The sequence below is a fragment of the Rhea pennata genome, chromosome 20 (assembly GCF_028389875.1).
Source record: "Rhea pennata isolate bPtePen1 chromosome 20, bPtePen1.pri, whole genome shotgun sequence".
NCBI lineage: Eukaryota > Metazoa > Chordata > Aves > Rheiformes > Rheidae > Rhea > Rhea pennata.
The window spans coordinates 5,236,261-5,254,296 of NC_084682.1; the positions used below are offsets into that span (position 1 = coordinate 5,236,261).

The following is an 18,036-nucleotide window of genomic DNA, read 5'->3' on the forward strand; positions in this document are numbered from 1 at the left end:
CGCAATGCACCCACTGCTGAAAAACCTTGACCGCTCAGCAATTAGGCTGCAATCCTCCAAGCAGTGTTACTGGAAATCTTTAATTGTCTCTGTACCACCACAAGTATTGTACCGCTGTAACTATTTTACCATTGTGTTGAGCCTCAGTGATGTTTAAGACTTGGAGATGCTTGGAAATGGCCGTTTAAAAGACGGGAAGGTGAGCAGAGCGGTTCGCTCACCCGTTTCAACTCCAACTGAATGCATTTTATGACTAAGGGTCGTTCTAGTTTGAGGCGTTTGAAATACATAAATAGGTTGATTAGCTCTTTTTTCCGCTGTAGAAGCGTATAGGATCGGCAGGGACTGCAGCAATGGCGTCTTGCAGGGAGCGTGCGCCGTACGCTGGGGTTTGTGTCCCGCGGTCCGTCGAGGGCGCGACGCGAATGTGCCGTCAGGCAGCGCTGCGCGGGGGCGAGCCTGACCCCGTACCCTTCCTGGCAGCCTTCGTGCAGCCGAGCTCCACGCTCGGCGTGTCAGACCCGGCTTCCTGTTGACTGAGTGGAGCTGTGGTTTTTTCTTATCTTCCTTATTTCTTCACTGATTCCGATAACACAAATGCAGCGCGTAAAAGGCTTCTTACTACCAACCAATTATTAAAAACACCATGTGAATAAGCTCTGGCAACTGGGAGAAAAAGTAGTATGCTTGTGTGCTGCAAAGTTGATCATTAACTGGACTGGGGCTGTATTGTTCATAACAACTTTTCCTGTTTGGCTTTTCCTTTTATTCCCTGGGAAGCGCTGGGTATTTGTCTCACTGATCCTTCCTGGTGGGGGGTTGGAAGAGGGACAGAGATGCTCATCAGATATAAAATCAAAACCTGAGCAGCAAATGAGCATTTGAAGGAGAACCCTCCCTCCTGAGTGGTATGTTTTAGCTCATGCCACTGGGCTGCGGAGCTCGTGTTTTAAGGGGTTGCGAATGATACAGGTTGCCTCTGAGACTCTGTTTTGTCGGGAGTCCTGCAGATGTTCGTGTCTCGGGAAATGCTGAGGTTTCTGTAAGGGCTGCGAAGCCGAAGGACCAGCACGAAGGAGATGATCAGCAGAAGAGGAGCCTTTGGGGCTGGTGAATAGTTAGGCTGTTTGAGATTTTTTTGCAGGACTGTGCTTCCATGTACCTTTAGCCTTGGGCTAAAACACTACTTTACTGTTTTTTAAACAACTTCAGGCTAACTTTCTCAACATGCTGTTTCTAACTGATGTTTGTGGGGTCAGAGAGAGTTTAAAATTCTGTATCCTACCCTGCGATAAGCTCTGAAGAGTTGCTATCTCCTTTGCATGGCAAATAGCATTTAAATTATTGGCCTTTATGGGCTTAAAACTAGTTCAGCAAATATTTTTTCCACATTGTAATGGATGTAGTGTGAACAGAGCAAATCTGGAACTTGAGTTTCCAACCAGGCAGTTCTGTAGCTGCTTGCTGAAGACTCTCTTTCCATGGAAACGTTGGGTAAAATGCATTGCTGCCCGTAATTTTGAATATTTGTGCTTTTGCTGAAGTAATCAAAAGGCGATTCTGCCTATGCGTGTGTTGTAGCTTTGATGCAGCAACTTGGAAAGTAACTGGAAACTGGAAATAGTTGTTCTGCAGGCACCTGTTGCTACGTTGTGTAGGAGCGACAGCGTGTTTTTAATGGAGAGAAGCCTCCTGTCTCCAGGACATCAGGCAACCTGCAGCTGAGGGATGTTGATGGGGGGGAGAAATGTATGGGTGAACTACAAAATGTATGCTCTAGGGTTTCTCTAAGGCTGGAGGTAATAAACTGAGCCTGTGCGATCTCAGTGGAGAGGCTGCACTTCTTGATATTGGCAACTTCTCGATATTGGCAACTTCTCAGTTTGGGGCATTTTTAAGTGTATTAAGGCCACAGGCCTGTAGTTCAGTTCATTTTCCTGTTTATCCCGTGCTTATCCCAGCAATATTGTATTCAACCATTTGTGGACTTTTGGTTTATTTATAATAAGCCATTTAAGAAGTGTGCTTTTTCTCAAAAAACTTTGTTGCAAATAGGGCAAATCCATGGGCTGTGGAACCATAACCTAGTTAGTCCTTTCTTTTAAACAAACGCTCTTTGTCGCTTAGTAGTGAAGTCCGCCCTTTTGTTCACACACTTCCCACAATGGCGTGATGAGGTCCATGTTGTCCCAGCAGCGTGTGTTTTCTTGTCTCTTCAGTCTCCTCGATAGCTCCTCGTTTCTGGGTTTTGTTTACACGCTGCTAAATTTCAGGCCTTTTGTTGGAAAGGCGGAGGTTAATGACGTGAATTTTGCAGTGCAGCTCCTGCGGAGTCGCCAGGACGAATCAGAGTACGTTCTGCCTTTGGTCCCACAATGTCCCAGTGCGCCCCGCTGCTCCCCGGGCAGGTGGGTGCTCCTGCACTTGCAGAGCACTGCTGAGATGATGAGCGTGGAATTACGGCCTACATGCCTGAGTGCTGGGGGCTCAGGAGTCCTCCAGCTGCTCCACAGTTGCAGCACCCCATATTTAGAAATCGCTCTGTTATCACGGATGATGAACTCGTCTGCATTTCCTGTCTTCTCCCATTTCTTTGTTTTCTGGAGTGGAGAGAATAAATTTGCTTGTCTGAGTCTCTTGTCACCTTGCAAACTCTCATAGTTCTTACCAGTGACAGCAGGTTGCTTGGGAGCGTGTTGCTGCCAGGATTTTGGCTGGACCATAGTTAGGTTGTAGGGACCGTGGGCCTTGCCTGCTGGGGTTCGACGCGGGTGACATCAGGCTAAGCACCTTGCTGGCGTCTTGGGATTGATGTGAGATTCCCAAGGGCAGATGAGACTGGAGGAGGTTCTTTTGATTAGCAAATGAAAAATGACCTTGATGAGGGGAAAATTCATTTGCGCAGAATTACAAATGGGAATAGTTCCGCCTCTGTCCTCAAAAACGGAGGGTTTTGGCCAGGTTTCTTGAACTAGATGCTGGATTAAAATGAGCCCAGTGTTGCAGGGTTGGTTTGTTGATGAAGGTTGAGTGTGGTGGTCTATGAAGAGATTGTCGTTGGCCTTTTTTGCTTTTGCTCCCCCCCCCTCGCTTTGAAAAAGAGGTGGAGAAATCCAAAAACGGAAAGCAGAACAGCTGCGTTCTTCTGTGTCTCTCAAAAACTGAAAGCCAGTTAGTCTAAATAAAAACAAATAAATTGTCGGCACCGTTTTTGGCCCTTCTATTGTTTTACTCTGGTGGGAAAGTTGTAAGAAAGCAAAGCGAGGGGTATTGATGCGCCTTGTTAACAAGCAGGGGTGACGAGCGCAGAATAAACATCCATCCCGGGGTTAGCTATAACGTGCACAGCACGTGCACATGAGCACGCTGCTCCCTGTTGCTGAGCTGTCCCCCCTAAATGTCAGGGCTGTTGAGCAAGCCCAGGAGAGACTGCGCGTTAGAGGGCGGTGGCTCTTTGGCGGGGAACCGGGGCGAGAGGGCAGGCTGTCTCTTAAGTCCCCAGCACAAACCTGTGCAAAACCTTGGCATGGTTGTGATGATACTGACTTCTATGTCCTCCATTTCTCCTAGCATATCACAAAATGTTTCATGAGTATCTCTCTAACTTCAAATTAAGCAAGTACCTATTTAAGATCCTTAAAAAAAAAAAAAAAAAAAAAAAAAAAAGACTGTTTAAGAGCCTTTTTCCTAAAGCACATCATGTCCCTGCTGGAGACTTCTCTGGGTCTGTGGTAGGTAGCAGTGGTTAGTATTTCAGTGATCTCTTCTCTTTTAATGTGTGATTTTTAAATGGGTTTATGTGTTTTTAGGAAATATGAAGACTTGAGCTAAAAACCGCTAGAAATTGACTGCCAAACTGCCTGAAGTGCTAACTCTGATAAAATTTAGCACCTGAATTTCCTAGGGATAAACACATCTGGAATCTCTCCTCTTTTTGGAGTTCAAGCACTCTTGTAAAATAAAACCTTTAAGTGTTTCCTATTTGAGACCTAGTCAGCTAAACTTTGCAGGGCCTTTTTTTTTGAGTTAGAAACTCCCTAAAATGCATTTGTAAGTTAAGTGCTGATGCCTCCTTCAGCCGAGAGGCACGTTAAGGTACCAGAAGTTTACGTTAACTTGCGACTGTACTGAAGAATCACAAATGCAGAACTACAGTGTTGCTTAAAAATGATCCATGGTGCTTAAAGATGATCCATGTTGCTGTGTTTCCCTTCATTCGCTTCTTTGTGGGCAGATGTCATGAAGCACAAATGGTTCGAGTGCTACTGCTTTTATTTAAAATTCCTAAGTATCTGTATAAAAAGACCACAAAACTTAGGAGCTTGTAATAGTTCATTCATCTGTTACTTGGAAATCTCCCAGCTCCTCTTGCCTCCTGGCTTGCCCTTCATTTCAGCAGCAGCAGCCCTCACTGTAGCTCTGAAATACAGTGGTGATGTTAGACACCCCACAGTCTGACAGCTTGTGCTTAAAATGATACGTGGTGAGTGATTAATGGAAATTATTTCAGGAATAAAGGACTCCTGGTAAGCTGATCTCTATTCAGGGAGCCAAAAGAAAAGAAAAGTCAATCGTCTCCAGGAAGAACTTGCTGTATTGGTGGAGGGAAGAGTCGGATTGGAGGGCGATGCTGAGTCTGCATCTTGAAGTGCATCATAATTATATCTCATGATTTGATTTGGAGAGCTTTTCCTGATGTCTCTGAAGACTGATTGTCACTTACACCAGCAAAATACTGGAGCGCGCTTCGTTATTGGCACAGCCGTGAGTTCTGCCGGGGCGGCTGTGCTGCACTGGGGAGGGCTACAGCTCTGAGTGTCACGAGACGAGGCAACGTGTCACCTGTTGGGAGGGAAGAGGATGCTTTTTTAAAGATTGAATTAATCCAATTCAAAATATTCACCACAGAACTGTTGCATCACTTTAACTCAAAGTAATACACTATTTTTTCTTCTTGCATTTGCAGCTTTAAATAGAATATGCACATTTGTATTAACCTTGGTGTTACCTTGAATGGAAGGAAAGACACAGAATCCATGAAACTATTTCAACTAGAATTTTTTTTTGATCCTTTGTCTTTGATGTTTTGTCTCTGCTAATTAACTCAAACTTCAAGCCTTGTTAAAGTTTGTTTCAATTAATAGGGGCTCTGCTGTTCCATGAAATGAAGTGAGATGGGCAACGTAGCTGCAGGTCATATCAGCCCAACATGTAGAGCTCCATGTGGCTTACAACTTCAGATCAAAAGCTATTGAGAGAAACTGGGAAGCGGCTGTTCTCTGAAATGGTTCGCAAGCTATTTCACACTGCTGGCTATCAATAACTATCCCCTTTGCTAACCTAAAGGGATGGTAAGTTTGGTGTTCCTGCTGGAGCCTGTCATGTAGGGATCAAATAGCCGTCATGCATGCAGAGAATGCAGTACTAGTATGAGGAAAATTAGAAGTGCTGAGTACTGCAGAAGTTAAAATACTGAGCAAATAGCTTCCTTCTATTTTACAAATCAAATGCAACAGCCTCTTGATGTTTTTTTTGATGCTTTTGGTAAACAAACATCTGCTTCTCTTTAGCACAGAGGAAAGGCTTATTATTCAGCATTGATTTCTTTGTGCGGAGACAGACTGATCTTTGTTTTGGTGTTCTATTTACGGGGCTCCATTAATGTATTTACTAAGTATAGGCAGTGAGGCTGTGATTAGAGCCAGGCTGCTTCCACAACATCGTTCCTCCATCCTGTCCCCTGCTCCCAGCATTGCGACAGTTGCAGACCTGAGTCTGGCTGTGCTGGTTCCTTCTGCTGTAACGCACAGCAGCAGCAAGGGACCCTCAGAGTAACCATCACCCTGGGCGGTGTCCTCCCGGCCCTCGCAGCAGCAGGGCTATAAGCCTCCTGGCCTCTTGTGTGAGCCCAGGTTGAGCTCTTGTCTGTACCTTTGACTGAGACAGAAAGGTGGCAAGATCAGCACAGAGACCACTCTGTGTCTGTACTGGCCACCACAGAGTTCTGCAAGCTTCTGCCTTAGCTCTAAAACTTCCCCAAACCCGCAGCTAATTTCTCATCCTGTCTGTTTGTGCAGAGTTCCCACCGGGGATTTTCACCATGCTGGTGCCTTGCAGCTCTTGGTGGTGCTGCCTTGGGCCTGGGGATGCTTGCTGAACCTGCCTGTGCTGGAGCTGTGGCCATTTCCAAGTCTGCAAGGCTGGATTTGTGCCCAGCAGGGTTGGGACTTTTGGAGATGGTTTTGGGGTTGGTGTGGGATGGTATTGGGATGCGCAGGGTGCTCTGCCTTAGGAAGGTGCCACGGTCCATGCGAGCTCCTGCTGAGATCTCAGCTCCTTGCTGAGCAGGCAAGACCGCCAACCCTGGCGGCGATTCAGGCGAGTCAGTGGTCTCTTCCCCTCTTGGAATTGCTGGGCATACTTTGACTAAATATAGATGCCTGTGGACTCGGCTGATACAAGGAGGGACAGTATGTTGACCTCAGCATGTCTCTCTTGACTTCTGTTACAGTAATACGTAGAGCCATGGGGTCCTTTTCATTGAGCGTGGCAGGGTGCTGCCGGTCAGGCCAAACATGGTCAGGTCTGTGCAGCTCTGAATCATGCAGACTGAGACAGAACGAGCCGTTTGGAGCGCGGCACATGTGGCAGCGAAACTCGCAGGAGCGTTCCTGCGAGTACGAGCGTCCTGCTCCACAAGCCTGCTGGTATGAATTAGCATCCATAGACGTTTAAACAGTATATAGCACCAGAAGAATGCTATAGAGCTTTAGTCTGGGAATATCTTGACTCGGCGACCTGGAAGCCTTTTGGGGACTATCATGTAAAACAAATTCCCTTCACAGCCTCACTTCCGCTCTGGATCTCTTGCTTAAAAAAATGCATTGAATCAAATTTCTTCTGTAAACATTGAGTGGCCACATTTCTTAGTAAGTACTTGAATTGTGTTAACTGCCCCATTTCTGTGAACTGTCGTGCTGGGGCTGCAGAAGAAATGGTTTTGTGCATCTCTGTTCAGTGCTGAAGTTCAGTGCAGTGTAGAGCTTTGTTTGCACAACTTGTTTTTCTGTTGCTTTTTTGTAATATTTTGCTTTCTCCCCAGATGGGTTCTATAAAGCTGGCTTGGTGACTGACCAACGGTCGCAAAACGTTTGGCCGTTTGGGAATCCCTTAGTGTTACGTAACAAGGTGGAAAGCGAATAAAGTTCTTAGTGGCGCGTGCTGCGTGTGAAATCAGTGCATTTCACTGTTGGGGAGCTTGTGGCTGCCCTGTGACCCGCGAACCCTGTAATCTGCCCCCATACCTATTCCTTGAAATAAGGTGTTGAAGGCCTGTGACCCCTCTGCGACGGCAGGGTGTTCCCGTGAGCGTGGTCTTCCGCCGGCCGCGAGCGCCCGGGCAGCGGTGGGGGCACTGTGCGTCCCAGAACGAGGAAGCTTGTCCCTTCCTCGGCTGCTCCGTGACGTCGCCGGGCGCTGGCAGGAAGCGATGCAGACGGGCCCGATAGCGAGACGACGCGGCTGGGGCTGCGTGCGTGCGACTGGACGACCTGCTGGGCGCTGAGCGCGCGTGCAGCGACCCAGACCCGTGAAACGCGGCGCAGAGCTGCCGGTGCCGCCGTCGGCACGCGGCCGGGGTGGGAAAGCGGCACCAGGCCCGCCTGATGCCTGTGCGAGGGGCCTGGCTGCGCTGCTGACGGCTTAGAGGTTTCTACGTTGCTGAGCTGTTCACCTGTAGGCCAGGGCCACTTGCGGGTGACGGGAAACCCACGCAGGCTTCGACATCTGCAGCAGCAGCTGAAATTATAAAATGACTTCAGCTATTGTTTCTGGAGTCTAGCTTGAAAAAAAAAAAAAAAAAAAAAGGCCTGCGTGTCTGTAAGGAATAAATTCCAGCGCTGCCGTGGCCGTGGGGCCACGCACCCCGCAGAGACCCGCTGCAGCTGCGTGGGCCGAGAGCTTTGCCTGGGAGCAGCTGCCGTCGCCGCGAGGCAGCTCCGGCGGAGCCGTCTCCTGGCCCAGAGCGGTGGTCTTCTGAACCAGCTCGGGGGGCCGCCGCCGCGCTCACAGCGGTTGTGGGTGGGTCTGGCGTACCCATGGAGCACGAGCGATGTTTTTCTCCCACCTGATGTGTGGGACATTTAGAGTTCAGATTCACGCCTGTCGTCTTCCCCTTTGAGTATCTGCTGGTAAATGATAAGCTCTTGTTGTCTCAGCTCAACTTCTATAGGTGTCCGTATTAGAGACCAAAGCAAGGGAGAAGAAGATTTGGCTAAGATGAAAAGGGATCAGTAGGTAAGTTGGTACAGACAAGTTATACTCAGCGTTTCAGATCTTTCTGTGATTTTGCCAGTCTGTATAATTGCAGCTGAGTGATCTCTCCTGGGAGCTCCACCTTGGAGCAGAGGAAGTGCCTGTAGACAGCTCCTTTCAGGAAAAAAAAAAAAAGACACAAATGCAGATGTTGCTAAAAATGTGGTTTGCGTCAAGCATCTGCGATGGAGTGGGTTCCCACGCTTTGTTTGTTTTTCCCCTTGTGCAGTTTCTTGAGTTGCAAAAGTGCTGAGTGGCGAGCGGCTGCCTTTGCTGGAGGACCACTTCCCCTTTCTCTCCTTGCCCTGCGTGTTGTCACCTCTGCTGACAGCATTACCGACCCGTTTCAGTAAATTGCGGCCTTTGTTTTGTTCTGCAGTGGGCTAGTTTCTGTTTTTGATATCAGAGAGGCCTAGGCTTGTCTGAGCGTGCTGCCAGCTGACCCTGCTAATAAAAATGTCAGTGCAGGGCGCTTCTGAGTTCTCCTCACCTCTTCCATTTCCCTGCTTGTTTGTTTATTTTTAAAATTAGTGGATGGTAGTAAGTGGTATAACTCTGCTTTACACAGCCTGTAAACCTGTTTACCTGGCCTATATGTGAAGAGAACCAGGTGCTAACATCATCCACTTAGGAGCAAAGGCTTAAACTGGAAACCAGGTATTTCTTTCCTCTATGTAATTCACTAATAATCTTATCATAAGCAATAATTAAAACCAGCTGCCTTAAAAAGCAGGCAAGGGAGAGAAGGAGGATGTTTATTGAAAAACATGCTACAGTGTAAACTGAAAAATAGATAGTTAATTGCTGCCTGTTGAACATCTGAGGAGCAAAATGATGTTTCAGATTCTCCTCTTCTTGCGGAACAGTTCCCAGAATGTCATATCCATTACTGCTCCTCTCGTTTCTTAGGACATGGAGGTAGGCAGAGTGCAGGAAAGAATAGATTTCTTATTAAAATCCTGGCTTGGGAAGAGTTTCTGTAGGAGAGTCAGCTTTGGCAGAGGTCCTGGGTTGATCAGTGGATTGATCTGCATGTGGCCATCAGAGCAGCGTGATGGACCAGCTCTGGTTTGTGCCATTTAAACTTGCATCCTGGCCAGGTGGTGGAGGAGAGATGCACAGAAACTGAAGTCAGTGTTTATCTCATCTGAGAGCCTCGCTGCAGGTGATGGGCACTTCTTCAGGGGGGTCCGCTGGAGGTACGCGTTGCTGTGCCCAGTGGTTTGATGGAAAACGGCCCTTGGCTGCCAGACTACACTTACTCGCACTGTGCATCTGGCAACTGCTGCTCCCTTGCCTGGGGGCCCGATGCTTTATTAACCAAGACTTTTTGTGCCTCTTTTTTTCCAAGTGGCTCCTTGCCATTCCTGTGCAAGTGTGCAGCCATGCCCCGTCCCTTCCTGTAGAGGGAGAAAAACGGTCGGTTTGGGCAGGGGAGCAAGAGGAAAATGGCTTGAGGTGCTGAGAAAAATCAGAGGCTGTTGGGCCTGTGGATCTGTAACGTTTTCTGTTTCTGCTATGCCACGTGCAGCTGAAGCTGGAACTGCTGCTCTTCCAGCATGAGTCCTGGCTCACGACTGTGTCCGCGGCTGCCCTCCCTGCGCTCCTGGCTCGCTGGCCTCGGGAAGAACTGGCTGTTGATGCTGGCTACGCCGTTCCTGGCAGCCTCTGTTTTTTGGTCTCCGACTTAGTTTTGTGTTCTTTAACCTACGGATTAAAGGAGCCTGCTATAATTGAGCTGGCAATAGATAAGATGTGAAATGCGGAGGAGATGCTAATCTCATTATAAATACATAGGCGCTTTTCCCCCCTGCGGCATGCTCTAGCTTCAAACATTAGAGCGAAGCGTAGGGAGCGACCCGGCCCTGGCCTGAAACCAAGGGAAAGAACCTGGGCACACAAGACTTTTTCAGTTCCTAATAGACATCCTTCTCCTTGGGTGGCTCTGTTCCCCGTCCTGCGCCTGTTTAGCTGTTTGCTTCTCGGCCAGGGGTGCCTCTTGCTGCACACGTGCGTGGTGCTCGGCAAGACAGGCTCCAGCTGAAATCTGGTGCGCTGTGCCGCAGATGTCTGCGTTTACGCTTCCCGTTCCCAGGGCTTGAGCTGCTAAACACTGCCAGTTAGGCAACATCAGGGTGGCTTGTGTCATTTCTTACTGTCAGATGTGCCAACCTCCTTTCGGGCAGTGTTTCTGCTTTTCTGTGTTTTGCTTTTGGTCCAGTTAGCTGCTGGCAGCAAGGGGCAGCTCCTGCAGGCAGGTCAGAAGCTCTTGCCACCACGACCCGTCCTACTAGGCAGGTCTCTCCTGGGCTCCTGGAGCGTGTGCCCGGCTGCTGGTGTCCCCCAAGCGGTGTCCTGTAGGAAAAGCCTCCTTTGCTCAGCAGTGTAGAAGCCTCCACGGCTGCTATGTGACGTGATGCCACCGTCACCGGCAGCAAGTGCCTAGCTTGGCCTGGGAATCCACGGTGGCCCCTTGGGGCCTGGCAGGAGCTTTTGGATGGGATGCTGCATCAAAGCAGTTTTCTATGGTATCTTAATCAGTAGCTGAGGCTACTAAAAAATAGAAAATCTATTTGTCCTTCTGTAAAATTGCATGTTGTGAAGCATCTTGAAATCTCCATTTCACTGTCCCCATCCCTTTCTAATCAGAAGAAGAGGGGAGGGGGATGGGGCAGGGTGATGCCCCTCCAGTGGCTGTGCTAGCTGCCAGCGGGTGTCTCGGGCATGCCTAGCTAGGAGGTGACATTGCCGGGAGGTTTGCTGCCCCATTTCAATGTGTTTCCCAGCTGTGGCAGTGCAAAAGATAGCGTGTTGTGGGCTTCTCCCCTCTCCTGCTGAGCGTTTCAGAGGGATGAAGCCATCCTCTGTCACTTGTGCTCCTTGGCAAGTGCCTGATTAAGGGCTGGGCGGGAGAGGACAGAGCCTGCTGTAGGAAGCTGCTCTGATGAGTAGGTAGAGCTGGCAGGAGAGTCATCCTCAGGCTCACAATAAATTGAACATTTGTTAGGATAAGACATTGCCAGAAGCTGTTCAGGTGCCTCTTTGCCTTCTTTGCTGTGCTTTTAGAAAGGTATTCTCTCCTTTTTTTATGGAATAGTGTCTACCGAGGCCAGCAAGGTTCCTTTTTTGCAGGGCAGAAAACCTGTGAGTGGTGCAGATTCATCCACCTCTTGGATGGTGGCATACTTCCGCTCTGAAAGTACAGCCAGCCTGCTCAGCAGCAATCTAGATGGAAGACATCACATCGGTGGGGCTGTGGTGGCCAAGTTTCAGATGATTCATGTTACTGACTACCTTAGCCATAGTCCATAAACCAAGCTGTTTTTTTTCTTTTGTATCTTAAAAACAGTTTGGTGTTTGAGCTTACGATTTATTACCTGAGCTGTGCAGGGGGGGCGTTCATGATTGATTTGCCATCTGTAACCCTTGTGCAAGGTGTTCCTTGTGTGTGAGGAGCTCAGCCCCTGGGACACATGGAAGTTGCGTATGCTGTGCTCTGTTACTGTTGTTCAGAAACTGGATCTGCTGTGAGGAGTGCCTGCGCTTTTGGAGCAGAAGGCTTTAAATGTTTTGATGAGGTTGCTGTGTACAACTGTTAAGAATTTTTTCTGCCTGTTAAGTCAGGGAGAAAAATTGGTACAAGTTGCAGGTTCAGCAAGGGTCGCGTGGTCTTCACTTGCGTTGGTTACCTTCCTCCTGAGGAATACCTTACAACAGCATGTGCACTGCTGGTCTTAAGGGTGCTGCTTACTTCAGAGACAAACCAGCTAGACTTGGAACTTCCTTCTGAGCCAGTTTTTGGACATAAGAGGCAGGATTTTTGTAAATCTTCTGTGATGCCACGAAGAAGGGTGAAGCAGAGAGTGCTCTGTCACTGGCATGTCAGACTCTGGAGCTGACCTTGTTTTTGCCTGAGATTGTTCTGTGTTTCGGTGACTCCGTATGTGGATACAGACCTGGGGTTGTCATTCATGTTTCCTCAGCTGTAGTGCTGAGCATTGCTTCTAGCTTTAATAACTGTTTCTTAAATATGTCCAATGTAAGTCTTCTCCAAAAGAAACCACTGTAGTTTAGAATACTGATGACAAACCTGGTGGGGAGCTAAAGTACGACTCAACTTTCCTCTCTGTGCCAAGTTGAATTATTCTTCTACTGGACTCAACTCCTCCCTTCACCACTTTCAATATCTATTAATACCTTTTCTGTTTCCAGGTGATAGTTTCAAAGGGTGCTGAAGTTCCAATAGGCTCTGGCAAACCAGATTTTAAAAAGTATTTAAAAGCCCTAATTATGTTTGGGAGTCATTGAGCTGTCAACAGGGAAAGATCAGTAGTGGAAGGCAGATGCCTAGCTCTAGTTTTATGATGAGCACAGTCTCATATCATGCAAATTGTTCCAAGCCTCTAATTGCCTTTTTTGCACACATCTTACCTACCTTTTGTGTTTCTGAAGCATCTCAGAATGGGGGTTAGTGCCCTTCAAGGAGGAATTGTCTCTCTCCTTCTCTTTATCAGGACCTCTCCTCCTATCTCCACAGATGTAGCATCCAAAGGTAATCTGAGCCTGAAATATTATACTTTTGGAAGGGAGCATGGCCACCCCTGTCCAGGCCAGGTGGATCCAAATGGAGTAACCAGCTTTTGGTGGTGTAGGGGATATCAGACCATTGATTTCCCCCCTTTTTTTTTCTTATGGTTGGACAGGGCCACCAAAAGCAACAGCACCTGAAAAAAGTGTTCAGCATCAGTGATATTGGTTATTGCTGCTCTTTGGACTTTCCTGTAAATCTCTTGCCTTTCCTTCAAAGTTTTTTTTCACTGCTTGAATCTCCAGGCGGGAGGACTTGGTCAGTGCGTGTTACATGCTTGTTGTTTGGGGTTCTTTTGAGTTTTTTTTTTTTTTTTTGGGGGGGGGGGTGATTAAGGTGCTGCATTGATTTTACGTCTGGCATTGAGTTCTCTGCAGGTGATGCTGGCAATGCTGGTAGTGTGCCATGCCCTCGTCTACACACTGAATGTCCCAGAACTGTAAGTGATAGAAGTGCCAGCAAAGCTGGAAAAACCTTAGGGTGAGAAAAGTGAGAGAAGTAGCAGCCAATTAATTTGAATTTTTAAGCCTTATGAGTTAAGACCTGCCCATTCTTAACCCAGCACAGGAATGCAGCAGATAAAAAATACTAATATTTTAGAGATGTACTCCCATTTGGCATCAGCATTACAGGGAATTGCTTCCAGCAGATAGGCATGGAGGAGGTGTTTTCAATGTCAGCAAGGAGTAATCTGTTCCTCTGGCTCCTTCTCTCTGCTATGCCACGTCAAGGTGTGCACAAGGTGTGCACGGGTAACCCAGACACCTTGATTGCTGTTTGCCTCTTGTGCTCTTTTCTTGCCTATTGATTCTTTTCCTGTTGGTGCTGATGGCCATCTCTTGCACTTTTTCCTGCCTTGCAGGAGGTCTTGTCCTGCCTGCTTGACCTCCCTGCTCTAAGAGAATGATCTGTTTTGCCACATTCTTGAGCTGTCCCGACTCTTCATATCGGAAATTACATTCCCTTTCAGTTCCAGCCTTAGCAATTCAAATTTGTTGCTGGTGGTTAATGTCCCAAAACAAGACGCTTTTGGTGGCCTTAGCAAAGGTGGCCCAGTGGGAGGATGGACCTGATAGGAATCTCTTCAGTCTCCTGTTTCAGGCAAGTGGCCAACAGCAGGGAGCTGGTGATAAGAGAAAGTGATGGAAGTAAGAATATTTTTAACCTCCCAGCCCTCTAGCTGCATGCTGCTTTATTTGCTAAAAATAAGTTGCTAATTCAGCCTTTGGGCGGGGGGGGGGAACCTCAAGCATAGGCTGAAAGGTTGCTAGTATCACTTGTTGGCTTTGCTGGTAGAACTAACACATGAAAGCTGGCTGTGACTGCTGAGTTTTCTTTCCAGTGCAGCTTGAAATTCATTTGCCCCTATGGTGAGATTGTAGAGGGAGGAAGAAAAGGAGCGAATTGTCTTCTGCCTCTTTTGCGTTGTTTTCTGGTGTCCTGAAGAGGCTCTGCAATACTGAGTCTGCTTTCTTGCCCCGCTCCTGCTGGGGAGCGCGAGGCAGAAACAGAACTGTGCTTTCCCAAAACCCAAGGTCACTGCTGAATGAAAGCATATTGACTAAACGAGGGGGGAAGATCTTGTGAAGTCAGCGCCTTGAAGATAGCTCAGTTTCTGTAGTACTCAAGCTTCAAGGAACTTTGGAGCTTGAGGACTTGAAGAGGATATTTGTCACCACGATCAAGAGAGGCTCAGTCAAAATTTTTGACACAAGAAGGATCCGACTTTCCCGTGGGGAAACATCTGAGCTCAGATTGGGGTTTGTTTTTAGCACGGATAAAGGTCTGGTCCATTTTAATTTAGGAAGAGGGATTTTTCCTTTTTTTAAAAAATGTGGTTTTGTTAAAACATCCACTGAATGTTTGACATCTGCTATAATTTTAGAAAATAGTCCTAGGAGACACTTTGTCACTGAGGAGGAGTGCTGAGGTTATGACAGGCACTGCAATCTAAACACTGGGATGTGCTACAGGCTTTAAAAAAAAAAAACTCTTTTTCTGAGTGTGCATCTGCCTTTCTCGAGGTCAGAGAATTTGCAATTAAGAAAATTTTTGATCTGCCCACCAGGAGAATGGAGAGGTTCCCAGAAGTGTGCTTTTGAGGTTAGGGGGAAAACCAGTTTTAACACAAGCTTTTGTAATTCATGCAGATAAAAGAACTTAATAGGCAAGGCCTATTGTAGAACAGTCAACCTCAGATCAGAAAGGAGAAGACCACGTGCTCCTGCCGTGCCAACTCTTGGTTCATGGTGGCACTTGAGTGCTCTGTAATGCTCCTGTCTTACGTGGTGCTTAAGTATATGCCTGTCTCTGAGTAGGTACTGAGCAGGGTTCCCAGCTTAGGGGCTGAAGGCAGCGATTAGCCTTGTAGTGCAGAGCAGCAGCAGCCGGGAAGGGGGGTGACATGGTGTGTTCTGGCATTTACCTACCTTTTGTAACTTAGAATATGTTCAAATATATGGTGGAGCTTTTTTCTCTCTATTATAACTTCCTGTTCCTTTGCCCTTCAGTGAATAATCAGCTTTAGTATTTGATTAAGTGGAGAAAGGAACTAAGATTTCCTAGCCTCTTGCTTGGGCAAGAGGGCAAACCAGCTTCTTTTCTAAGGCGCTGAGCTGGTGAGGTGCACGGTGCCAGGGACTTTCCTGTCTTCCCTTATCACGTTCATCGACCATCCTGTTACTGTAAAATCTGTCTGATTTTCTTCAAAGTGTACATGGCTAGCTCATCAATCTCGAGAAAAGCGGGAACCCTGAACTGTGCAACAGAATGACTTTATTACAATGCATAGAAAGAATCCCTTTCTTCCCTGAGCCACAGCCACTTTAAGAAAGCTGCTGGAAGATGTGTTTAAAATATCTTGCAAACTCTTTATTGTCCCTTTCCACAAACTCGTGTCCTCATGTTACTTGATTAAAGGGCAAAGCCAAGGCAGTAAGTGATGTCTGAAGTTAACAGTGTTACAGTTTTAATTTATCAAAGTTTGAGTTATTTATCGTATGATTCAGAGACGGTAGTTTCATGGTCTTGTAATCTGTTGTGCACACTGATTCTGCTTGCACCAATTACTGACGGGAACATTCATTTCTGCAAGGCATCAGCTGGGTCTGAAGCACAAGGCACAGGGTTAGTAGGATCCATCACAACGGGTGCATGGGCCTGTTGTATTAATCACCATTTAGAAATGTGAATCTCTCACCTTCATTTTAAAATCAAAAATACAGCTGTGGGTTAATCCCTCAGGTCCCACCTTTGCAGGCAGAATGATACCAGACATGTTCTGCTTTTCAGAATTTCTCTGTTTATGTTGTTCTCAGTTACACTTTGAATGTTCACAGTACTTGTATGAGAAAGAAGAAGAAGAAAGTCCTGTACCAACAAAATGGTTTGGGTTTAAATCTCTTCTTTGCAGAACAAGAGACCATTCATTGGAAGAGTGAAGCCTCTCTTGTTCCCTTGCTTTTCTCCTGTTAAAGCCAGCTCTCAAATTTTCCCTGTTCACTGTTTATCTCTTCCCTTGCAGCATCAGCGAAAGCTTCCTCACTGTGAAAGGTGCAGCGCTCTTCCTGCCACGAGGAAATGGGTCTTCTACTCCTCGGATCAGCCACAGGCGCAACAAGCATGCAGGTAAGTGTGTTGCCTCCACCAGCTGAGGCTCCTCTGCTCGCTTGGTTTCTGACTTCACCTTCCTTGAGTTCTTTCACAGCAAATAAGGTGCATTAATGCACACTTTGTGTAAAACAGAGAAGTTAGACATCCCCATGTCAAGACTGCAACAGTCCGTGCTGGAAGAAAAGATTTCAGCACTCCCTTGTTTACCAAGCAAAATTGAACAAATTAGTGACTTCATGGCAGCAGTCGTGACGTCATGGAGAGTTGTGAACAGGAGTGCTATGTGTGCTCTGTCCCCCAAAATCTCAACCTGCGACTTCTACGTGAGAGGGGGGTGGAGGGTCGTTCTCAAAACAATTGTGCATTGCGCTGGAGAACTTGAGGTTATGCTATGGGGGGAGTAACTGTCCTTCCTGATCTGAAACCAACCTCCTATGAGGGAAGAAAGGGAGGAAACTTACCTCTGCACGGTGGTAAAGAAACTTGTGAGCGGTGAGTGTGACTACTACGACTTGCAAACAGTGTGAATAATACAGAGGCAGTCAGAATTCCAGCCCCTTTATCTCCTGGAGTTTGATTTGTTTTGTGCTTTGATTCTTTGTTTGAAAAGTCAGTCTGAATAATGAAACTCAAACATTTCTGGGAAGGTTGTTTCTCAGTGTGTGTGTGGTGCTTATTCATGGATGGTGTTTTACAGGGATCAGATAGCCTGGGTTTTTTCTCTTCCATTAAAGAATCACCACGAAAAAAATAATGTTGAGTATTTCAGACTTGTGTCGGGGGCAGAGACAAAAACAGAGAGGCTGGATACAATTTTGTCCATTATCAAAAAGAGTGATGGGTTTCCTTGTGAATCTGTGCAAGGCAGCATAAACAGCGTTGTCTCTTTGCTGCCTTGGATTCTGCATGCTACAGCTGACTTGCATGAGGTCTGGAGAGCTTGGTGGAAAACAAAGTTGCTTGTCTAATCAGCACAGAGCTTTTAGAAGCCAGGCTGCCCAGAAAGCAAATCTGCTCTGTTGTAATTGCTTACAGCAAGATGTTCTGTATTCAGAGAGGCTGGCTTGCCAGAGCAATGGGATTTTTATTCTTAAAAGGTTTTTTTTTTTTTTTTTTTTTTTTTTCCTTTCTCTTCAACTTAGGGGGTGAGGTTTAGCAAGGCGTCAGTGCTTTTGCTTTCCTCGGTGTCCTAGCTTCTGAAGTGATACTAATGGTATGGTATTTTTTAAGGGACTTGGAGATCTCACTGAAAAGTGTCTTCTGTATGAGAGCATGCACCACGTTTATTTTTCTGTTAACTTTTCTAACATGCAGGATGTGCCAGCAGACACCAAGAGATCAGTCTGTCTCCTTCCTGAGTGAAATGCCTCTGCTACCCCAATTTAGAACAGTGATGGAGAGAGGTGAACCAGCCATCAGCAATGAGCTAGCAGAGTTTATGGCAAAGAAAACTCTCTTTTCTTGGCCTCTGATAATCTGTGCTCAACTTTTTGTTGCCCTGTGAATGTCATGTGATTTAACTC

At 46.9% G+C, this 18,036-nt stretch overlaps 1 protein-coding gene across 3 annotated transcripts in view; it reads left to right on the plus strand.

Annotated features, from left to right (window-relative positions):
• SSH2 (slingshot protein phosphatase 2) overlaps positions 1-18,036 on the plus strand; it is a 52,130-nt gene that overhangs the window by 3,784 nt on the left and 30,310 nt on the right. For 2 of the 3 annotated variants that reach the window (XM_062592196.1, XM_062592197.1), the window contains exon 2: positions 16,425-16,528. In XM_062592196.1, the coding sequence (XP_062448180.1) occupies positions 16,425-16,528 (104 nt within the window). Of the gene's footprint in view, positions 1-16,424; positions 16,529-18,036 lie in introns of those variants that run through there. The other variant, XM_062592199.1, reaches the window with a different exon arrangement.